Source organism: Myzus persicae, unplaced genomic scaffold (genome assembly GCF_001856785.1).
Source record: "Myzus persicae strain clone G006 unplaced genomic scaffold, MPER_G0061.0, whole genome shotgun sequence".
Taxonomy (NCBI): Eukaryota; Metazoa; Arthropoda; class Insecta; order Hemiptera; family Aphididae; genus Myzus; species Myzus persicae.
Genome location: NW_019100703.1, coordinates 195,810 through 222,709, shown reverse-complemented (window position 1 = coordinate 222,709; position 26,900 = coordinate 195,810). Strand labels below are relative to the sequence as shown.

General features: G+C 30.3%; 1 protein-coding gene across 2 annotated transcripts in view; it reads right to left on the bottom strand.

Moving 5' to 3' along the window:
* The window catches only part of LOC111042546 (dual oxidase maturation factor 1), a 64,773-nt gene that overhangs the window by 14,152 nt on the left and 23,721 nt on the right, over window positions 1-26,900 (bottom strand). The window contains exons 1-3 of one of the 2 annotated variants that reach the window (XM_022327188.1): window positions 17,902-18,582; window positions 11,152-11,305; window positions 10,547-10,604 (exon numbers count right to left, since the gene is read on the bottom strand). In XM_022327188.1, the coding sequence (XP_022182880.1) occupies window positions 10,547-10,604; window positions 11,152-11,304 (211 nt within the window). In that variant the 5' untranslated portion in view covers window position 11,305; window positions 17,902-18,582. Of the gene's footprint in view, window positions 1-10,546; window positions 10,605-11,151; window positions 11,306-17,901; window positions 18,583-26,900 lie in introns of those variants that run through there. The other variant, XM_022327189.1, reaches the window with a different exon arrangement.

Below are 26,900 nucleotides of genomic sequence, written 5' to 3'. Positions count from 1 at the left end.
TCCAACCCAACTTCTCTCCGACTAGCGTTCAACGAAGGAAACACAGAAACAACGTACATGCAAGTTCTTCCATACCGTAAATATTGTAAATTGTTAATACAGATATATTCCGAGTTTCTCAACATGTTTTTTTTTTTTTATCTTCTTGTCGACACCTCAGTTTAAATTGAAAACAAAAACAATATTAACGATAATACGGTGCGTAGTATATGAGCAGTAATATTTATAATATAATATTATGTGTTGTGCGTGTGCAGTGCGACCGCGGCGCAAATGAGGCCAACGGTATGTACAATAATGCGAGTGTAATAATAATAATAATAATGTTTTTCCGTCGTCAATGCAGCGGTCACGGTTGGACGAGTCGGTGCGGCGGTAAAATAAAAAATAAATAAAAAGCGCAAAAACACGACAGAAGTGTATACATATGTATAATATATGTGGGTAGGCACGTGTGTACTCATGTGCGGTAGAAATATTATTATTAATTCTCGTCGTTCGCCATTTAACAGTATTATTATTACGCGAGCGCAGATATTATATCGAGGAATCGGCTTATCCGTTAAGCCCCACGTAATGCTCGGGCTCACTATTACAATGCGTTTTCGCTTAAAGGCTAATATTTCAATTATCTTTACTGTACACGCAATAACGTGGCCGACCGTTCGCGCGTGAAAGCTGACCCAAAGCGATCGTCATCGACCATCGTATAAGACAAAAGGACGACGGAAACGCGATCGACGGTCCGCTGCGGCGGCGTCTCGTCGGACGGCTTTGACGGCGGCGGCGGCGGCGGCGGCGGTATTATTTTATAAGCACAATGTGTCAATGTGTATAATATAATATTGTGTTTATGCCGCACAATGATTGTGATGCGTATAGTATTGTTGCGAAAAAAAACTAAGAGACAAACGCCAACATAATAACGATTTCGAGACGGCGCAAACCGCCTATACATAATATATTATATTATAAGAGCGCGCGTGTGACGAAACGCTCGAGCGGCTCTCTCGGCCCGGACAATTGCGATGACCCTCCGGGACGCGTTTATAATAATCGTCATGACGCGAGCGAAGTCTTACGTGCGTCTTACTACTATTCGCGTGTTATTATGCCTACCTATACATACATACATGCCTACGACTACTGCTCACACTCGCATACACACGCGGTCGGTCGAAAGTGAAACGGAGATTTCGCGGCGGATAGTATGATGTGAAAATGACTACTATTCCGATCGATTTGCAAGCGATGCGCAGACGACTGCAGCAGACATGAAGCTATATATAATGTAGTTGTACATTATTGTTATGTTACGTAGTGTATATGCGCAGTGCATATACAGGGTGATATTTTTTTTAAGCAAGCTCGCTCTTGTTTTTCCCTTTAACAGTACATTCGTCTGAATTCTGATATATTCTGTACTATACTCAACGAGTGTACCGTGGTGGTACAAACTTCTATTTTTCAAATGAGACACCCCCTTTTTTTACCGAAAATTATTTAGCGGATGATTTTCTTTTGAAAATGTCGATGCATCTGAATCAAAATCCTAACGAGGAGTTTCTGATTTATTTAAATAAATGTCTAAACTAATGAGAATAATAATGCTTGAAAAATGGTTTTATAAAAATAAAAACTGCATGACGTAATGTTAGATGTAGTATTTATTATACTTGTTCATTTTTACAAATTATTCATATTGATAAATCAATAGAAATCGCTAACTTTTTTAAATCATCTAAGCCCCCTACGTTTACCCTATCCGTTTTCCGTGGATGTCCTGTCACCCTATTCCGCGGATAATGCCCTGATTGCATCCCTTGTCCATCGAAGAATAGCCGCTGTAATATTATTGGTTATAATAAATCATCAAAAAAAGATTCTTTATTGAAAATCAGGTTCACTACTTCAATTTTTTAATTTACCATCTACTTAACCTTTTACCATAATATACATATTATCCTTAAAACACAAAGTTACATAATTCAAAAACTACTAGCTTGAATTTTGATTAGGATACATCAAAATTCTTGAAAAATATATCTGCTAATAATTATTTAAAAAAAAAAAACAGATAAGTGGACGTCGCTCTGCTGTACATTAAGTGTCTAGACCAGTGGTTCTCAACCGGTGTGCCGTGAGATCGACTAAGTGTACCGCGAGAAATGTTGTACTAGTAGGCTCATGGCAATAATTATTGCCTCCGGCAAAGTTGCCGAAGTTGCTGCGACTGTCAAGCGTGTGAGTGTGCCGCGAAAACTTGTGATGTATAATAATGTGCCGTGGACCAAAAAAGGTTGACAACCACTGGTCTAGACGGTTGCTGAATGGATAGTACTAAATTTGAATTTAATGATATAAAATCATTGTCTACGAAAAACGATTGTAAGTGGAGACGGTATGTTAGTGTAGGATATTTTTAGGATTATTATTACTTATTATGAATACGGTAGCCGGAAAGTTGAATTAATATTATTATTAAATTATCAGTGATGCTGGAAAAATATTATATACCTATACTTAAAATATTTAAATAATTATAATACTAAAATTGAACTGTTTTGGAACCGAATTACAACAAAATGACTAAAATCGTTATTTTTTGTGTTAATATGTAATTTCATTTAAATTTGAACTTAAAATAACTATAAAAAAGCTGTGTTTATTTTTATTTTTAGATTAATCAATAGTCCAGAACATCCACTCCCTACTCGTTATAAGTGGCATATGGATGCTACACTGGTACTAAACAATATTATACAAGTAGGTAATCGCGATTTATAAACGAATAATACGGAATACTGTATGGTACAGCATAATTCAAGAAGCATGCTTAACTCACCCTCATTTTTCCACTCATAATGAATTAATTCAAATTCTGATTTTTAAATAAATTTAGGGAAATTAAGGAAATTTAAGTTCAAATATTTGAGTTTTTTATTTAAAGAGATGAAGTTCTTTTTTTCAAATATAAAACACTCTTTTTTATTTTAAATTGTTAGAGATACGATTTCTGAGTTCAACAATTTAAAACTTTGGATACTAGTTTTAGAAAAAATCGTATCTATGATGATTTGAAAATTATTTAGTAATTAATATTTTAACATATTTTGTATTTCGTAAAAATGTCTGAGTATAATAAGTACTTGATTAAAATAATATTACATAATGTGCTTTATGCAAAAACGTTCTATAATTAGGATTATTAAGATTAGCACATAGACTAATAGCGCAGACTAATAACTCAGAAACTATTAATTCAAATTTTAGATTTAGATACATAGAAATTTTCAAAAAAATTAATTTGATATTTTTATCAACAAATTTCAGTAAAGAAGGAGGATTCTCGTTTGGGGAAAAATAAGCTTATATAATCACAGGAAAGATCTATTCAAATAGTTTAAAAAAAACATAAACGTGTACTTAAAAATTCCAAAAATTTGAACAAATGCATCATCGAGGGATAAACTGTGGAGTGGCGGTTGAGCACACTCTCGGTGAATCGTCTTGCATACAAAGTGGTCAGACTCAAACACCTGTAAGTATATCGCTTGCACCTATAATAAGGTGTTTGGCAGATATAATATTATTATAAGTACATAAAACACGTTCGAAAAATGTAATAATATCTACAGTTTTATACCGGTGATGGCGATGATGATGTATTATAATAATAGTATCTCGACCCGTTCTGGTACATAAATTACTCGGATAGTTAAGTGTCGGTTGCGTAAGCCGATATAGGTAGTCGCCTGTTATAACCGCGGTAATAATTTGCGGTAGTCTCGCGATATTTCAATACCGACACTTGCGAAACGCGTTTAATCACAGAAAAATGTGATTATTATTTATTACACCGTTTTCGTATATTTTTCGAACGTGGGCGGGAGTGATGTTTTCACAGCGGAGTTTAATACTATTACCGGCTTAATCCGGTCATGATGTATAACCAATAATAGCAGGTGTGATCGCCGTTCGAGTTTACTATAACTTGGATGTCTATTGTCTATAATGTTCTGCACACGGTGCGAAATTTTACGGACCATGAGTGAGCCACCTTCTGTACGCCGACTCAAGCGCGGACGACCACACGACCTTTTATTACTATTATACACTCCTTAATTGTAAATACTCATAACGTAGTAGCAAGTACAATTTATTCTAACGCTGTGGTCGAGTACGAGTACTGTAATAATATTTAAAACTATTGACTTATAAATACTATTTCGGTTATTGTCTTCGATATTCTCCAAACGTACAAATATGTGATTCCAATTAACAATACGTTTAGACGACTTAATGTCAGGGAATTTCGAATAAAAAATTATTTTTAAAAAAAATGTTTATAATATTACACATAGGTATCGCATATCTTCGCGCCCGTCTTACCCATATACCAATCGTAAATATAAATATATTCATACGATAGACATAGGCCTCCCGATACTATTTTAACTTATGTGGTGTATTTACAAGCGATATCATATAATAATATACCTATGTATTATACTTCAGCGTGTAGGCACCTATATATAATATGTCCGTATACATGTACGCATAGTGGTCAGTGGAAACCGAAATTGAAATGGAGAAACATACACAAGTGTAAACACGATATTTTCGATTCGGTCAGCAGTTCTAAGGTCACTCGAACGTATTAACTACAATTTTCGCAATGACTTTTCACTTGGATTTCTTCGACTGCATATGTGGGTATAAAAATAGTATAACAAACACCACTTGTACCGTGCAGCGTGTACACGCATTATACACATGTGTTGTGTGTTATATATTTATTATAATATACACACGTTTAATTAATTTCATTATTTTTCTGAATAACTAACGATACAATTATTTCCGATCCTTGAGAATAACGCACAACTGTATCCTTGAAGATTGACGGGAAAAAACAATATTGTTTCTTTTGCTATTGTTCGCGATAATCAGCACAGACACACACACACACATACATAAATAAGTAGTTTCATAAGCGTAATTACATGCAATTGCCGGTGAAAATATTATATATTTGCGTTATGTAAAGTCTGAACGCGACACACAAAAGTGCATTCGTTTTTTTTTCTCTCCGATTTTCCGCCAGTGCAAAATATATGTAGTGACGAAGTCGAATAAAGTCGAGTTTTGCAGAACAACTGCAATAATTGCAAAATGTGTTAATGTATGTTCTAACACGTGGTTGAATAGTAATGACTATGATACAGTGGGTATATAATTATAATAAATATAAACGTCAATCACGAAACGATTTACCTTACGTTCAATAATTGCCGTTTCAGAGCCGAACTATAGGCGCGGAGTATAATTTATTAATATAAGTATTGGTTTTAAAAAGATGCATGAGTTTGTTTTTTTGGAAAGCACTTCTTTGGCCTGTAAAAAAGTTTAGACATCTTGCGCGTAACACCTAGACCTAAAGCGCAAACCTGTAAACAGATGAGAAAGCTGACTGCAGATTTCTTGAACTTGTGAAATTATTTAACAAATTACTCATATGAAACACTTTCAAGTTTTTCAGAAATTCTGAGAAACATTTAGGAGATTTGCTGTTATTTGTTACAAACTCCATACTATTTCCATGTAAATACGATCTAAGGATTAATTTTACAAATTCCGTTAATTGTGACGCATCAAGGTTCAAAAAAAAAATCAAACCCCCCAAAGAGTACCTATAACTTTAGGTACCTATCTGGAACGCTGTACGACTTGACATTCCTTAATTTATTTGTCTTTTATAAATCATAACCAACGATTTATTAAACAAATACAATGATTCTAATGCTATGAAATAAAGAATTAATTGTTCTTATATATTTATATAATGAACATTTCAAAAACAGAAGTTTTTTAAATGATACATCTAAACTATATTTATAGAAAACTCGACTCAAGAAATCCACATTTACAGGTTTAATTATATATTATATGAATCGTATATGTACTTCAATATTTGTATTACACCCGTTTCGGATGAAATGATTGACGACAATATATGTTTGTACACCCATAATCTATATTCTGATTATAGGTAATGTAATTCGAAAGAATGCCCCACAGGCCACAACCATACATATAATATTAAATGGTAAATGCTAATAATTATAAATACTAGTTATAATAATATGTAATAATATTATGTTAGATAACAATAATAATATGGTATATCTTGTGGAATTACTAATGACAGAAAAAAATTTGATTCAATATTTAACAAAAAAGGAATTTAAAAACAGCTATATCTTTTTTAAATTGTTGTATATGTGAGAATTTTAATTCGTGGACATTTGCAATGAAAGAAATCGGATTTTTTTTTAAAATAATTTTTTAATCTGTTGTTGCAAAATGGTTCTGGGGATATTATAATACCAATCAACAACCATTTAGTGAAATAAGCATTTAATCTATTCAGGACAATAATATAGACATTTAAGTTAGTGCGCAGCAATATTAAACTGAATATCATGTACTTTTAAACTTTAGTACACTTGGACGATAACACTTATTTAGTTTTAATATATTGATTTCATAAAAGTCCTTCGAATACAAATATAACGTTCTCGATTTTTCATCAAACTTGAAGGTGATAGAAATTATATTAATAAATCTTTTATTGCGATTTTCAAATACAGATTATTGAATATTCTTTCTCAATAAGATATCACCCGTTTCTTTTAAATTAGTTAGTTTAGTATATTTGCGAAGGACAAATTGGACAATATGACAGAAGAAAATATAATTTGACAAATGAATGGGACAAAATTAATAGCGCTAGGCCAAATGACTAATGAACCAAACCAAAATCCACTTGTTATGAATAGTAAACGCAAAACCAGAATTATCATTTTAATTTCATTTATTTTTCGTAAAAACTAGCGAAAACTTCGTTTTAAAGCGGAAACAATGACTAAAGGTCGCAGACCAAGTGTTCTGCGACAATCGCACATTTTTCCATACCTAACTCTACAACTATATTTTATTCCCTAATGATAAAATCGTGATAATTGTTCAGGAAAAACTCCAACAAAAATCGTGTAAAAATCCACGTAGTTTAATATTAATAGTATAATATGCCTTATCAGAATATATAAATATAAGTAATAATATCAACGTGATATTTTTAGCGATTGACGATCGAGAAGGTCGGTGGTAGATATACATATATTGTATAATATGTTTGTGATTCAACGATTGCGCATTTTGGGCAAGGTCGAATAATGGTTTTGGCGGAGTCGAGGAATGCGTTACTAGTATATATTATAGATAGGTATGTTGCATTAGTGTTCACATGTTGCTCAAACGCCGAATAGGAAGTACACAGATCGGTCTAACATCCGGATTGTCAAGGTGGTCGAACTGAGGTTTCCTTGACTTTTACTAACGATAATTGTGGTTAATTCCGGATGAATGATCACATGTATAAACATTATAAACACACACACACACACACACACACACACACACACACACACACACACACATATCATGCGGACGTCTTAAGATATTATATGGTTTGTCTAATGATATTAGACAAGGTATGCACACGAGTTCCTTCTGCCATAACCGTATACAAAACAAAACAAAAAACGGTGGCAGCGATAAAAGGTTTGAATTTCACAGTGTCATAACTACGTACCATAGATACTATGGAAACATTAAGGTTCGTGGGGGGGGATATTATATACATAGATAATATAGAATAGATGGGCAGTTTCTATAAACAATACCCAAGGGTAGCGTTCTCGAATTTTAGGTATAACTTCCTAAAGGATATCCAGTGGTATCCATCGATACCACTGTCACCAGTAGTAACCAAAATGGGTATCAATTCAGCCTTATCACTACCTATCTACAAAAAATGTTTATAAATTAAATAATAACAACTAAGACTAACGATATTACAACATATAGTTTAAAGAATATAAGATTCAATCAAAAACCGTAATTGGATTACAATATCTTATAATAATGTAATATATTAGGGCAGTGATTGCAAGCGAGCGTAAAAATGTGTTACGGAAAATTGTTAAATCAAAAACAATATTTTTTATTCCAAGCAAATGCAATTTTGGTGTTTTTTTTTTTGATTTGGAGCAATTTTAGAGAAGTTTTAACAATATTTATAAATTATGTAAAAGTGGAAGATTAAATATTTTTATGTTTGTTAATATGTCTCTTAATCGCATTTAAGTCTAGATAAAAATATATTAAAATGAGTCCTTCAATAAACATTAAACAACTATCGACGTTATCTTCAAACAAAAATGAAAATAGCTAAGTACAGAAGTCTTATCGACTTATGATTAGTGAAATTTATAGTGGTTCGTTATACTTTGTCGCAACCATTTTATTATCAGTTAAAACTTTAAATGTTAAAAATTATCGTCAATCAAAAAAATCAGTGTCCCCGGATATTTTTGAAAATGAAGTAGCTGAAAAATAATGTGTGATTTTCCAAAAAAACGACAAAATATTATAGGCATTAGGTACTTGTATATGTCACACAATTACACAATAATTATATCTGTTACAGGCAATGTGGAATACAGGGCAATGTGTACATTGCCCGGTCAATGTGGTCCTGCTCGAGCAATGTAAACCACACATTTTTTTTTAACCAACTAATATTATTTTCATAATTATTATAAATTATAATCATTACCTATTTAGTATTTACAGTATTGATTTTTTTTTAAAACAATCATTATTAATTTTATTCATGTACCATATTATTACTAATATTTTGATGGAATAACAAAAACAAATTAACAAGTATCATAATTTTATTTTTATAATAAAGTATAATTGTATTATTAACTATTTATTTGAACAAGATTTAGAAGCATGGCACTTGGAATTACATAGTCTGTCTGCTTTTCTACACTTGATTTTTAAATTGGCAGTATACGATAAGTAACAAAAATAAGTTTATACACAGTGTTTAAAAAATGCATAGTTTATTTTACTATAATGATACATGAATAAAATTAATAATGATTGTTTAAAAAAAAAAATCAATACTATAAATAGGTAATGATTATAATTTACTATAATAATAAAAAATAATATTAGTTGGTAAGAAAAAAAATCGTGGTTTACATTACCCGGTATTCCACATTGCCCGTAACATATCCATTAAGTTTAAATTTGAAATTATTATAAATTAATATTGTACAGATTATAACGTTTTCGATGTTAATATTCTATAAGTTCTATTTAAATAAACCTTTTTTGAAAAATTATTAAGTTCAAGGTTTACGTTTGAAAATAATTCTAGGTGAAGGCGGCCGGTTTACGGTTGTGAATATGAGACATAATATACGAGTATGTGATAATTTTGTGTTTTCAGCTGATTTACATAAACAAATTACCCTATTGAATAATATATAGGTACTTGCAAAATTAAAACGTTTCACATATCATTATAAGTTATAACATCTCGTCCGATTCGTCTTTATTACACCATCGCGCCCCATTAGATGTCGGCAAGTATACTGTTTATTTAATGTCTGCTAACCACGTTTGAAACACAGGAACGACGGAATACCAATTATTGGGTGTACATTTCTACATACACTATACACATCATGTAAATTAATTAATAACGCCGTTTTTTTTTTACGATTATTACGAAAACATTTTTTAAACAAATTGGCTGAAATAAGATATTATATATAGATTCATTTAAAATCAAAAACTATAACTAGGTATGCAAAATCAACTTATTATCTCCGTCGTCGGTCGCCTCCGTGTACCCATACATAATTAAGGCGGTTTTTTTTTTTAGTAAACGCCTGAGGAAATCTGCAGTAAACGCGACAAGGCTGAATGCTCGTGTTTTCATGGTCAAGATCCGTGAATTGCAACCGATGTGTAAATACTATATTATATACTTAACTATATGTATACGCATACACAGTTGCTATAACGTATTTGTCTAGTCATGAGTGACTGTTATTATTATAACGCATATATATATAAACACTCGATCGAATATGTAAACCAACGCGGTTACCGAAGTTCGTGTACCCCGAAATCTCACGGATAATTGGATTCTTGTACAGTTGTACGCCTTTAATACGATCATGCGTTGTTCTGCTTTATACGAGTACTTGTTTAGATTTACTAGCGTTTAAGTTACAAACGCGTCCGGCGTTTTTTAACATTTCAACTCCAACACGTACCTATATACTTTATACACTTCACACATATTTTATCCATAATACAGTCGTTATTTTACAGCTGGCTACGTAAACGGCGATGACCTCTTGTTCCACCACGAGGTTGTCGATATGAACCTGCGGCGTGACAGTTTTGATTTTAAATACATTTCTAATATTGTCGTGTAGAAAACAACGGCATGATTATTACGGTGGATAGAATAACGTATGATTTTTTTTACAACAATGAAATATAATATTAGCTAATATTTAGAAGCATGTATTTATATATATATATATATTGATGCTCATGCATTTATGTACTAAATGAATTAATCAAAACACTGTCAAAAATAAAAACTTACACAATATGACGTTTCCGACGAACAGACTCAAGGTGACAGTTGTGAAGGTGGTGAACCTCTGAAAAAAAAAATTCATTACCATCTACCTGGTAGGCGTGTAAGAATAGGTATTTATTTGACAAGGTTTAAACTTTCATTCCGGAAGAAATAAGACGTGACTGTAGGAGCATATTACATTACATAACATACATCGTGTTCCAACGCAAGTGTATGCAGTGTTCCTCCGAAAATAAAATATGTTTTTTAATAATTAATCTATTGTAAATCTGATCTGTTCAAATAATAATTTGGTAATATTCTTCATATTTATTTATAAAATTGAAATAGCCATTTATTTAAATTAATAATATATTAGAAAAAATGAATTTAAATTTGGTTGACGAAAACTGTTAAGCTTTCACAGATATGATACCATGTCTTTTTTCCAAATTCAGACAACAAATAAAAATACAAATTGAACTACGATAATTAGTTGAGTATAAAAATTTGTGATTTGCTTATAAAACTTAAAAATATTGTTTTATGATAATAAAACTACCTATTACTGTTTTAGAACGGTGAATGATAAAAGTGGGCATAATATATGAATATTCAGAATTACTTACTTCTTTGCGAACACCCGGGAAGATGATAAGAAATGCTGTGAAAATCGTCCCGAAAATCAGACATGTCGTAATCATTTGCACATCACCTGTGACCGGTGTACGGTTACTATAACCGTAGAACATGGGTCCTCCGTCACTCCTGAGCCACTTCATTCTGTAAAACAAAACAAAAAAAAATTAAAATTTGAATTTCCTTATGTTTATAATCATAATTTATTAATTATATAGCATAGCTCTCGTTAATTGGTTCATCTCGTCAAAATTCATTATCTATTCACAGAATAAGCACACAGATGACAATACGCTGGTATCACTATAGCATTCATATTATCTATGCAGAATAAAAATTCATTGAACGAGGAAAAAATCCGAAATACGAAATGTTCTAACCAATAGGTGTCACACAATAGGTTCATTGGACTTAAGTACCCAACTCTTGATATATACGTTACAGGAAAATAATATTATATTAATATATTGTGCATTATTCATTACATGCGTGAGACTTAGTATTGATTACTATGACTGAAATTAAAATATCGTTGCAGCAAATACAAACATAACAAACCATATTTTTTTTGATTTCCATAAAGGTAAGATTTTCGAATGATTTTGTAACTCAGTGTTTTTAAGGTTGATTATTATCAAATTTAAAACCTTAAAAGTAGGGATTAAAGGGATTTTTTTTAATATTTTGATTTTAAACCATAACTTTCCCGGATAATGTTGTTAAATTTAAATTGTATTAAAGAAAAATTCAATTTACTGTTAAAAATGTCAATAGATCTATTATTCTGACTGTAATAAATGATGTGTTATGCGTTAGTAAAAAGCACAACGTCGTCCTTTTAAGACATTATTTTTAATACACTATGAGGTGTTATAAATAATGACTCGTCGACAACTATGATGTGTAATATTATTATTTATTCATAGATCTGTGCAAAATGTATAGATATACATAAAACAAACACTATATAATAATTTTGTTTGTCGTCATTGAATTCGTGGTTCCTAGTAAATAAATAAAATTTAGATGGGCATAATAGATGATAGATATGGTAAAATGTAGGCACATCTCATCGATATCTCAATAATCAATGTCGATTATTTTCAACCGCAGCGACATTGTACTGTTGTTGTGTCTTGCGTGTTTCAGATAAGTAGGCATTATGGTCACGGCCAAAATTAACGTAGCGCATAAACGTTCATCGAGGAATTCGGTAGGTATATATTATTAAAATGCAGTTGGAAATTCACCATAATAGTTATGGCATGTTAATTTCGACCAGCAGATCCGCATAAACCAGTCCTGGGTGTGACCAAGGTCGGGGTAAAGTGGCTTTTGTGTGCACGGGCTGGCTACCGTGTTAATAAGTTGATCTTTTTTTTTGCTCCAATTCTTTTGTCCGCGACAATGCGACGACAAATCATTTTCATATTATTATTGATATTTATTATTACCCATATTATTATTACTATATTTTTTTCCGCGAGAAATATTTTAAGACTATGTTTACAGAAGGCTAACTATATATTTGTATACGCTGCATGCAACCGTCAGCATTATTACGTACACATTACCTACGCGCCTAAGAGGTGTAATATAATATAATACCTATACGTAGTCTAACCGTTTAAGTACCTAACTCTTGAACGTTAGGAAAACAAAAATCGTGATTTCTATTGAACGGGTCTATTTAAAGACTTATACCATACACATTTGTTATGTAAGTGCTATATTAGTATAGTGTGCCACTAGGCCAATTACCTTGCGATGGTTATAACAAACACCTATTACCTATCAGTTAAGTATTTTCGAGATATTATCTGCAGAGCCCCCTGGGCTTGTATTTTTCTCGGAAAACAGTTTTGAACCGATCGACTGTTTAAATAGTGGTAAAATAACAATTAACTTATCCATTTGAATACGCATGTTTAACGAAATATATACTGTTCTACGATTATTCGTTATTCGTGTTGCATAACATTAATAAATAGATACGTTTAGCAAATTAATTGAAAAGTATAGACGGTATATTTCCGATGTCCTTTTACAGCTAACCTTCCATATTACGATATCTAGTGTAAAAAAACCTCCGTATTATAGAGAAACTCGTTAAAAAGAATATACCAATTTGGTTTTCATCAGATTTGATTCACAAAAATATTTAGTTAAACAGAAACTTTAGAAATTTTGCTGTATAAGAGACAAAACTCAATCGTAAGACTGCATTAAAAAATATAGTAGTATTTATTATACATAGGCAGACTAGGTACGTGTAATATGTAAAATAACTAATGACATAACGATGCCCATAAAAATATAAATTTGAAAAATGTTCGAATATTATGTTTACAGTTTTACACTGAATTTAGATTGATAATATTATATTTTTCTTTCAATTTTAACATTATAAGACACAAAATCGGTTGTTCAAATTAAACATAATATGTAACATATAACGCGCCAATTATCTATATCGTAGGTCATGTTATCACACCTGAAATCAATTTAATCATTAAATAATTTATTTTAACCAACGTAATAGTAATAACGCTATCACATTCTTATATTCTATAATAATAAAATTTATGAACACTTAAAAACGTTTAGTATTATCATAATGAAAACAATATATATGAATAAATTTGATTTTATAATTGATAGGATACATGATATTCAGTTGCGATGATATAGTGTACAGATAAATTTATTAGTAAAATAATTTATAGTACCAGCTGATTGCCAAATAGTAGGTATTTTATTAGTTTATTACATTATAATATTTAAGGACTTATACTATTTTCAACATCAGTATGATGAATCAATTTTCACTCGATGTATGTACGTACGACATAAGTAATCTAACTATTTATTATTTACTGAAAACTATTATGCGGTGGTTATTAGTTTTCATACTAAATTTATTGTTTAAATTGGTTCTGTGATTATTTTAATCGTATTACTGCCTGCGAAACTCTGAAACAATAATGTTAAAATAAAGCTTTTTTTGTTTATAGGTAATCACAATAATATAGGTACCTAATAATATGATTTATAATCATAGCACACGTCAATCGTGTTAGTTAAAAACTGGTTTTTAAAAACATCTCACTTCTGTAAGTTAGAATAAAAAGCATAATGAAAATTGAAAATGGAATGACGTTTGCTCAACAATTAATATATCAAAAGAAATATGACCAAATAAGTTATCAAACGTATTGTAAGTGAAATGCCACCAATCTTAAGCCTAATAGGATCATATAATGTATTATTATGCTTAATAATCCATTTCATTTTTAAATATTTAAAAGGTACTGTTAATAGTTATTTAAACTGCAATGTTGTGAAAAATAAAATAAGTTTGATAACAAAGACTTGCACATGTGCTCAATCCTTTCACTATTGGTATTTGTTTTAGTATTCCAAAATTGGAAATGTTTATTTTTCACGCACTTGTTAAGTCATATAACGCGTCCAACAATATTTGCTTCTTAACTTGACGAAGTACCAATATCACTTATGTCGACACATATTTGTTCGATCAAATTCAATCATAAATAATAAAATTAACCATATTAGTATACAATTTTTGTATATCGATAATTTTCTGTGAACCTAACATAAATATTACAATGTATATAACTACTTATATGTTTCCAACTTCTGTTTAAAACTGGGGTTTGAGATGACGAGTAAAAAAGTAGAGTTAGGTATTATACATTTTGTTTACTATACAAGTTAAATACGAGCTATTTTAAAATTAGTTGATTCTAATCTCATTAATTATTGTTTTCCACCCACTTAATAAAATACTATACAATATACATATAGATGTGACTATTATTAGCTACGTAAGTTTTATTTATTATTTACATCCTGACCCTGGGTTTTATATTATTGTTTCTGTCAGTTTAAAAAAACGTCAAACTTAAACTTTTATTAATTTTCTGAAAAAATATTGAACAAAAATAAAAAAGATAACTATTCATTACTTGTTATCTTGCTTATATATTATTATATCATATTATATTTTGTGTGTTTCGTACGTTCACTTCACTCAGACTCCTGAACAGAATGCTCTGAACACCAAGGCGAATGTCATACGAATGACTCAATGACCCGTAGTGGCATGCAATGGTATGCGTTGCTCAACCATCGAAAAAAATAACATCACGAAAATGCGCTTAATCGAGTGAATTCCTGACTAGAAAAAATTATTAGAGACTTCCGCGAGCAGTTACAGATTTCCGTGGCATGTAGGTATCTATGTCCTATGATTATAAAAACGTAATAATTGTAAATAAAAATATATGTAATAGTAGTTATCATTGCAATATGAACAACAATGACTAAAAATTATAAACATGTCAAAATAACAAATAAATAGGTATAAATTGGTATGATTCTCAATACATTAGATAATATTTGATAATAATTATAAATTGTAAAATTATGAAAGGTAGGTACATCATTTTGTTTATATAATATTATCAGACACTTACACGCTGTATGTAATAGGTTCACTTTTATTACAATTTAAAAATATAAACAACACTATATCTTATGGCCATGGGTAATAGTCTTTAATCTTTCATCTTTAATCATAACACAAGTTTAATTAACAGTCATACAAAAAAAATAATGAAATAGAAGCACTTTCGGTAAAACTCTCCGAATGAAAGGTAATATTATTTTTATTATATAATGACAGCATCGAACAATAATTTAATTGTTGAAACATAACGCGATTATCGAACCAATAAAATGAATATATTACTATCAAAACCGGAATAAATTCGTAGCGTCCCAAAATCAGTTTATCGTAAGTAGCTATATAAATAAGTTTAAGCCCGCAGGCAGGCAGGTGATTTTTTTATATATAGATTTTTAAATACCTACGTAAAATATTGGACCGTAATTTAATATTATTTTAATTTCCAATATTTTCCATCTCAATTTTATTACTATAAGACCCGGACCCGGATTCTGCGAGGTATGTTCGAGTTATACATTTAGATACCCGACGTGGTTTTTTGTAACAAATCAAGCGATATTCTCGATTTAAATGCTGAGCGACGCAACGGTGCGTTGCGACTTAGCGAGTGCCTGTCAATTAATAGTATAATAATTATTAATACATTTTTAACGGTGGAAAATCTTAAAAACAATTAAATAAAAACAAATTAATCCTACATACATACTGACTGTCCTACAACAAAACTAATGATGATAAATATACAATTTAAGATTATAAAGTCCATTATTGCGTGTTACTAACCTGCAAGCTATGTTTGTCAAGTTAATTATCTACCATAAGTTTAAAAATTACAATTGGTTTAATGGTTTCTTCAAAATTGAATACATCATGTTATCAATTTAAAATTTAAAAACGCCCTAGTAACTAGTATTGTAATATACCAACACCTTCCGTTTGGTATCATTAGTTTTTTTTTTCCAGGATAGTTAGAGTAATTACTGTAGTGGTATTAAAACTGCGTCAAGTCATCATAACAACGTTGCAGATTTTGATATTATCACACATTCTTATATAAGCATTTAACTAGCTATTGTATTGTATAAAATATAAATTACGATATATTTTAATTTTTAATGACATGAAAAAATATGTATTATATTTCATAAGCTGTTACGCACCTTGTACCTAAGTATTATGCATAATTACCTATTTAAATAATTTAAATAATTTAGTATAGAATATTATAGATAATATTAAAATAGTTAATTAAATATGAAATATTTTTTATGGGGACTTAAATATTTTTCAAGATATCAAACTAGGTTGATTTTAAATTTAATAACATCTAACATCACGGATTCATAGATTAAAAACAAAGTATCATAGACAATTTTGCACAATATTACAAAATTTAAAATATTTTCTGGAAAATTAATTGCATAATATGCATTGATTATATTTTCGTTTTGCATTTCAAACAATTTAATTTATATATTAAGAGCTTAAATATATGTATTCAAATTATTCCAAAATTACTTGAATTCCCTGTTTGAAAATGAAATTTTAATAAAAACATATATTAGTTGGTTATAGTTGACGGTTATATAATATTTTTAAAAGGTTATTATAGTTTTTAATAAATTGTATCTTCTTCGTTTTTCTAGAGATATATTTTTAAACAAGAAATATTAAATGAAAAATTATTATTTGATTTTTACCGATCATATTATGAAGTAGTAGTAGACTAGTAGCATATTATACGAAAATGATTAACTTTTGAAAAGGGTAGTAAAAAAAAGTTGTGCTAAGGTCTGATTAGATTTAAATGTTTAATTCTGTCCTGACACATAATAATAATAGCGTCATTTATCAACATGTAATATTTATTATATAATTTAAATATAAATTATAATAAATAATATAAACCGTATAAATTATATGCATTAATAATCGGTAAGTGCAGCTAGTGCAAGTGTAAGAGTCAAACTTTGTGGGCGTTTTATTTATTTAAGTTACAATTTAAAAACAAATTAATATTTTTCCAGGTGTATAGTAATTTATTTTGTAGTCTCAATGCAAGCATTTGTCTATCATAATATTGTTCTTCCAACGGTACCCATACATAATTATTATGAAATTCATCGGGCCTTAATCGTCTGCCGTTGTTAAAATTATTATAATATACATTATACTACATAGGTATGCTTAGAAAATGAAACTCGTCAAGACATATAATAGCGTGTTGTGAAAAATACGTATGACAAACCTGTGGAGGTCGGAGTCCAGTCGTCCGAAAATTTAAGAGATGACTGTATTGTAATATGGTGTAATTTTAATAATATTATTAAATTACGTGCGCGATGCGACGCGGAGATCAGTGGTGTTTAATATCGATATTATTGAAACAAGCAAAACCGCACATCACAGAAAAAAAAACGACAAGAACGCGGGGAGGGTCGAACTGAAATTCGAATTTTCGTTTCCGAAAACACGCGCAGTACGAGGTGCGCACTGTTATATTATTATAATGCGATAAACGCGACCGCGCGGCGGTTCACTGCGAACGCGTCGGGCTGGCACCGGCACCGGCACATATTATTGTTATGCCGCCGTCAGCGGGAAAAATGAAAATCGAACGAATTTTTTTTGCCAAAAAATTTGAACGTCTCGCGGACGACCGTCGCCGAATCGTGAGCGCGTGCGTGCGGAGCGGTGACCGAACGGATACTGATGGCGATGATGCGGCGTCGTCGGCTGCCGGACGCGGTTTGCCGGTCGCGTGCGCCACCGTATTGTTATATATTGCTCACTTTATAATCGCGCGACAACTACAGTATAATATTATTATTGTTATTATTATTATTATTATTATTGTACAGCGACGACAACTTATTATGCGCTGTAACGATGGTGATAAAGGACGTTAACTGCGGCGTGGAGTCGGCGAGCCGCTATTATACTAAACGAACCGACGTCGGCGGCGACGGACGAGACAGCGGCGAGACAATGTGCGCGGCGGATATTATTCATGAACGATATATATTTTTACGGTTTTAGTTTGGTTTTTTTTTTTTTTTTTAGAGTGGGATGAGGCAGCGCAAGCCGCAAGGTCTCCGGCGTTGGCCTCTAATAACGATGGTAATGCAATAATGGTAATGTAAAATACGATACGATTATTTGTTGAAAATTTTTTTCCGCCCGCACGCCAAACGGGGGGGCATTAATACCAGTACGGTGTACACTTCCGAGCTTTCACCGGAACCGCGTGAGTATTGCCGCCCGTTGCCGGCGGTCGACTTAATACGAATTAAATTATTATTATCATCGCTATTAATATTATTGTTCGCGACACGTACTCTATATCATACATATTATATTTTATATAATGTATATTATAAACGACTACGTTCGCGTACACGAGCAAGGTCGACCGGACTCGAACAACTTGTCATTATAATATTAATGGATAAGTATACGCGCAACGATTTATTAATTTCAATCATCGTCGTTATTTCTATTATTATTACTTATATATATATAGGTACCGGCTATTATTATTTTCGCGCTGACGAGGAAACGCTCTGGCCTGACATCAGGAAGTAAAATAACGAACGACGCTGTCTCTCCCGCGCTGCAAGTTATTCGCCATATATATACAAGAAAGCTATATATAGGTAGGTAGGTACTAGGTACCTTTAATGTTACAGGTGATCGCATTCCGTAATATAATAATTTATAATGTAATGGTCGATTATACGCTTTATGTAGGTACAAGGTGATTCTTTTATCAATATAAACTAGTCATTCTCCCCGTTAATCTATGTGTTTTTAAAACATTGTATATTTTTATTATTTATTTTACAAAGGAAGTACCCATTATATTGTCATAAGTCATAACGACGCTACATTAAAAAAAACATCGTTGATTTTATTTAAAATTGTTATCGTTATAATTTTTTCGTTATTTGAGTTTTACTTTTTAATGATTAAGTACATTTTTGGATATATCCCGAGTGCTTCCCGTTTTTAATTTTTACCTCTTTTATAGCCCAAGTGCGTCCGCGGTTTTATCGACAAATTATTATAACGTAGTCCGAGTGTGTCCTCGGTCCACAGCTGCTATAGGTACTTATTTAAGATACATATTTGACAATCGAATATGATGGTGGTTCAAATGTAAGACTATAATACTTTGTAGGTACATCATTTGTACATTTGTGACTGTAAAACACTGGAAACGGTGGAGAGATTAATTTTAACTTGATTATAATTTGAATAAATAGTAGAGGCACCCAGACTCAAAGGTGTAACCTAAAATAAATTAATAATAAATATAAAAATAAATAACAACGACAAAATATTTTTGGCATGTAAGCCAGTTAACCTCCTAGTGATGCACCCTGAGTAACTCTAAATGAACTGGGACGCATTCGGGCTATGTCCAAAATATGACTTTTTTTCTTGGAACGCACTCGGATGATATTTAATTCTGGACGCATTAGGAACATTTAAAAAGAGTCATTTTGGGACGCACTTGGGAAACTCCCACATTTTTTATTTCATATTTCGGGGAACAAGAGTTTTCTGAGGATTTCGGTGAATTGAATTTATAGATATATTGTAGGTTATTATAGTAGCTTAAGTATTTAAAGCTTAGATGAGTCCATACATCATAGTGACCCTGTGCTACTCAATTTCACTTTATCTAAAATTTAAACTCTCTTAATGCATACTTTTAAGTTATAATAGTTAAATGTTTTAACTAACATTAACCGTGCATACTACTGTATTGTCTGTATTCTATTTGTATGCACTAGTTTATATATTTTAATCATCGTCATTATACTATTATTGTCATTATTTGTCTTGTAGAGTAGTTACAATATTGTTAGTGTAAAATGTAAATTATAAACATTACAAACACACTGATGATTATATTCTTATAACTTATTACATACATTCCTATAGGATTGTGTAAATGCAACACCCTGCAGGTTCGGTACAGCTGTTGCATATTATTTTATTTTTTTAAATAATTACATTTTAATACATCCGCATGAAATGAAGTAATCGTGTTTTGATTACGCCTATATAATACACTAGACACGCTCGCGAATAGCATCATTTTCCTAGATCGGCGTTTGTTCCGGCATTCCTTCAGTCTTTTGGGCTGGGCTGCAGTAAATAAGACACACGTAAGACGTCAAGAGCACGTGACAAGATTGAATTTGGTATTTACTAGTAAAAGTGTGCTGTGTGTCTGTGTAAAAATCAGTGTGACTTCGTGTTTATTATTCCACGTCTACAGTTTAACGTAGTATTATAATGTAGTGTTTGTAGCTATAATGTGTATAATATTCTACAGAGTGATTCACCAAGCTTGTCACCCCCGCGTAATGAATCTATGCAAATTATATGAATTTGGCCTCATAATAAGTTTACTAGACTGAATATTACATTCCTATATTGGCTATATTTTATATTTTAATTGTGCACAAAACTATAAAGGAATATTATTTTTAATACATATCGGTATTCGGTACAGTTAAATAACTCAGAAATTATATTCGTCTAAATTTTGATTTAAGTGTGTCAATAATATTAATAGTTAATAATTATCTTAGTTACAATTTACAGTACAAATTGGGTTTTTAATTTGACAAAATAATTTTATATCACCCCAGAATACTTCTTAAATGGTATCAAATAATAAATATACTTGTAGACATTTAGAATTTATCAGAATTGTAATAAATAAATTATTAAAGGATAAAAGAGTGTTGAGAATTTTCGGTGAATCATGGTTGATATTATATTATTTACTTATATACTTATTTACTATTGGTTCAAACTTATTGTGTGACGTAAGTTTTGAACTTTTCAAACTTAGCCCATCAAATGATTATTATCTATGTATCTGGTAGTCGGTAAATATTGACATATTATTGTATAGATAAAACCAAATTGTTCGCTGTCAAACATATTTTCAGTAAATTTCTAATTTCTAATGATGTGGCAACCCGAGTGTTACAGCGGCTTTGAGCTTGTGTAGTATATAATTACACAGAGAAGGCTAAGAAATGTAAGGGAACGGTTAGTTAAATATAAAAAAATTAATTTGGAAAATGTTAATTTTCACTATCGAGGTTCCTGGCGAAACCTGTTGCAGGCCCCTCGGGGGTGACTCCGGGGATCCAAGGGTCCACGGCCCGCTTCCAAGCTGTATTTCTAAAAAATTATATACCTATTGTTGAAAATAAAATACTAAAAATAAACAAATTATAATAACGAAAGTTTTCAAAAAATTATGACTTAGCCCTTCCCCCCCCCCCGACTATATCTCTGGAGCCGTCCTTGGTTCCGTTTTGGTATATTTTATGTATTTTTTATTTTGCGGGGGAAAAAGTGTTATCGTGTGGATCATTAATCTAAATTCATATTGAACCAACGATAGTATTTTCATTCTTTTTATTTGTATATTGTATGTGTATCTATATAATATTATGTAATATCTACATATTCTAAGCTTAAAAATTATGATAATAAGATGATTTTGTATAAATGTAAGTAGGATGTAAGTATATGTTTTTATCATGGATTTCACTATATCAGAATTCTGTAACGCGTAACCACGCATTTATTATATGAACGTGTTTTCTTTATGGTACCTGCCGAGGAGTATTTTCTCTTTTTTAATTTCGAATTCATACTTAATTTTTTTGTTTATTGTTCGAATGAATCTTATTTTAATTTAATAATTACATTTGTTATATGTTATAATCGCAGCATTATATGGATGAATTTTAAGTTGATATTTTAATTACAAAGACTTATTTCACTTTTAGTAGTTAACAGTTAGTTAACTGAGTACTGACCTAACGTATACGCTAATTGTAATAATTAAAAGTTATCATCGATATAATCGTTTGTATCAGACATCATGCATTTAAAATTTGTATTTATAAGTTTAATAATGTCAATCAATTTTAAAGAATGAGAGATTGTGATCAAAATATTGCTAAATACTAGTACCTATGTGATGTATATATATTTGGCTAGAATCTATTTTTTAAATCAATTTTCGATTTCAATTTGTCCTTGGAAAACTTTAGATACAAACCGAAGAATTCGAGAATGTATTTTTAAATAAGATACATTTATCACCTAAGTATTGAAGTGAAAAGATTTCAGTTCAGAAGAGACTCGAATGGAGACATGGTTTGGCCAATTGGTCACGATTATTATCCATTAATATTATACACTACGTATATGAACAACGAAACGTATGCCTGCAATGGTATAAATGCATTTTTTCAAGGAGTTTTGCCTTAAATTAAATTTAAAAAGATTGAAAGAATACATTGTCAATAATATGAACAAAATTTTAAATTCACAATACTACATAATATACGTACCTATCATTATATTAAATATTGTGTTTTCGTGAAATCTTGGTCATATAGGTATCAATTTAATTTATGTATCTGATATATTTCAAGACATACATTACTCTAATTTCTAACATCATCAAAATTGAATCTAATTATTCATAAACTACATGTCTTGCTAGTTTTAAAGAATATTATATACTTTACCTATAATTAATATATTTATCTAAGACATTTATGATTCGAATGTACATACAATTAAGGATTATTGATACTGATAAGTATCAACATCCAATCAATGGTATTAAGTATAAGTTTTTTTTAAATAAAAAATAAAATGTATAAATTTAACAATATAAACAATTTAATACTCCTTGATTACCTACTTATATCATCGAGTGACTGATGTCATTGAAGATATTTTTAATAATAATCATGTGCTGAAAATGAACGGTTTTAACCTACAACCATGATATTTCCACACATAATTATTGATAATTAATAATATATAATATATTAATATATATATACATAAACACGTCGTATGCGTATAAACCCCAAAGTAAAAGTGTGAAAACCCAAAAATTATTATTTGCGAACAGCAATATGAACATCACATAAAAAATGAATGGCGCTTTTTATTTCATTGTACGATATTCATTAGAGTTCAAACAAACATCTTCACTGCAGATCCAACAAGGACAAATATAATATTAAAAGTTCATTTAATGTCGTAATACAATAGGTATAATCTATGTATGGATGATTATTTTTGTTTTTAATTAGTCTTGACTTAAACTTGGTACTTATTATTAAGCTATTTCAAAAAACTAAATAATATCATAGATCTTCTTGAAAATGGTAAAGTAAGTCGTGTTAAACTCGTGAGATGCTTTTGACGTGTTTTACTAACCTTTTTTTTCGAAATTCCTTCGAAATCAATACTGCCTGTTTACAGATTCCTGCATTTTTTCTATATTTCTATAAGTTATATCAAATATAGGAAACAGATATAACACAGCAGTTGCTACACAATTATCGTGCCCTGCTGATTTACTATGCCCCAAAAAGTTATTTTCAAAAAGAAAAATTGCATAATTGTACTTTGTAAGACAAATGTATGAGGTGTATGTATGTAGGTAATATAGGACTTGTGATCTAAAAAGTGCATGGACATCGTGCAAAACCTGCATGGCGATAAGGACTTTTATCGATTTTTCGGTCTCTTCGCCACAAATGCAGGTCATCTACGGCTCACTGTATTATTATTTTTAATTTTAACGCAATAATTACCTATAATGAATAATTATCCATGTAGAAGCAGCGTATTGCATTATATTGACGCATTCGGAATACGGTGTAAGTCTATTCTATAATATTATAGAGATGGTACTATATCGTAGATAATATTTATAACGTTTTGCAAATGATATGTGTTCGTAAAAAAAATGTACGACTTAAAAATTTCGAAATGTATTGAATTTAGTAAATATTTATGAATCCAGTGATGAATGATGAACAAAAGTTGCGAGTGGTGCATGAAATTTAAAATCACAAAACGCCCAAAACGATGGATCTAAATTTATTATGTTCAAAAAAAACATGCGAATTACCAAAATCTCGTGTGATAAAATTGTATCTAAAAAAAGTTTATCATGGCGAAATTTCACAACAGTAAAAAATTGTAAACGTATTCATTAAAAAAATGACATACCTAATAAACTATAAGTGGAGATTGTCTTATCGCATTATAACGAAGTTATATAGACATCACTAGCATATGTGTAATAATGTACCTATAAAAGATTGTTATTATTCACATTTTTTATTCACATTTTTTTTTTACGTATAATAATTGTATACAAAACGTCTCTTGGCTTGTCGTTTTTAATAAATGGCAACTACAGCACTCAGATGATTGACAGATTAATTGGTTTTGGCAATGTGAGAGTATATTAATATATAGATGTACTGTACATAATATATGTATTTATTTTTTTTTCGATCATTAGATTCGGTGAATTTTTAAAGTGTGCCTTTAATGTGTAATATAGAATATTCCTATGGAAAAATTCCCGCATAACTAATTTAAATTTGGTTGCGGAATCGTAGTTACTCAACTTTCATGTTTAATATATTTTTTTTGTTTTAAATTAACTTTTTGTTTAATATTTGAAAATGATATAATTGTTTGATTAAGGTCATAAATGACGAAACAAGATGTGTAGGTATAATTCTACTGAACATTAGGCAGAAACAAGGCCGTACCTATAATATATCTATATCCACACCACTCTCCAAGTACACGCGGAAAATACTGAAACATGAATAATAGTTCTTTACTGGAGTCTCAAATATCTTTATTCATTATAAAACATATTATTTTTCATGAAATTAAAAAGCGTATATATAAGTACAAAATATAATATGCATACATAGTGATTACGATTTCAATACTATATAGTAATATTATGGAATTATGGTATTATTTTGTTTGAAAATACATTTTAGAATAATTTTTTACTGACGATTTTTTTTTCACTATTTTGCGTATACATAATGACATAATGTGGATCGAACTGTTGAAGTGCCTCCATGTGCCTCCTGGCCACTATGCCGAAACTCCAAAAAAATTTGGAGCAATAATTAAAAATTAAAAGATTAATATTCAAATTAGAACAGAAAAAATACAAGATACCTACCAATCGATGTTATACGGACTGTAAATAATTTACTACTTTTAAGTAAAAATGTCTTTATATTTTATTGTTTTGAAACTTGTTATGGTAAATGTAATGTACCTACACTATTAAAGTATTAAGTTCAGCTTAACTCAAACATTTGACTTACAAATTATTATATTACTGGACACAATAATGTTGGGTGTGATATTATTGTATTATTACTAAAGAGTAAACTATTTATGTTAAGGAATAATTACATTTTCAAACATTAAAAAACAAAGAACACATTTAAGCGTGTAAATTGCCATGACTCGATTTGGGTACAATGCGTAGGCATGAAAGTTGTACTGAACAACGATAGCCTCCATAAATAGATTAAAAAAAATAAATGTCATTTTAATAAAATGGGTGTCCGTACATTAAGTAATGAGATCTGAATGATGAACATAAAAGACAATGTAACCGAAAAATATTTACAGTCACATACAAAATACAAAACTATATTATTTATATAATAACTTAATTGTAAGAAATATTATAACGATTAACGAGCAACGAGCATAAAATACAAACATTTTGTTTTAATGACAATATTTAAAATTAGGTGAGGGACCTATACGTACATTTTTAGAATTAAATGTATATGGTGATTCCTCAAGCATAATGGTAGTCAAATTATTTTGTCTAAGATGTAGCTGATTTTCTAACATGTACTATTTGATTATTAAAAATATAATTGATAGTTATCAGCTTCTAAACATTGAAAAAAAGATCATGGAAGATCTACCCCCCTCACCACCACTGATAGGTACCTACTTTTGGTAATTTAGATTTTTTAATACCATTTAAGCATTGCATTTTAAGGACTGCGCCGCGGTGATACAAACTTCTTTTTTCAACCAAGATAATAGTTCTTAAAAATATGGTTTTTGATAAATAGAAAATAGATTCATATTGAATCTATATTATAATAAATTATTAATTAAAGGAATAACTGGAAGTAAGCATTCCTGGTAAATCATCTTGTAGATATATGCAAGCTCAGATTAACAAGGATGCAACGGGGACTTTTAGTTCAAGCAGCATATTTTTTTTAAATCAATAATTTTTTTTTAATTTAGGCATAATTTTTTTATTTGTATATATCTTTAATAAGTATTAACAAAATGCCAATAGGTAATTAGGAACACTTA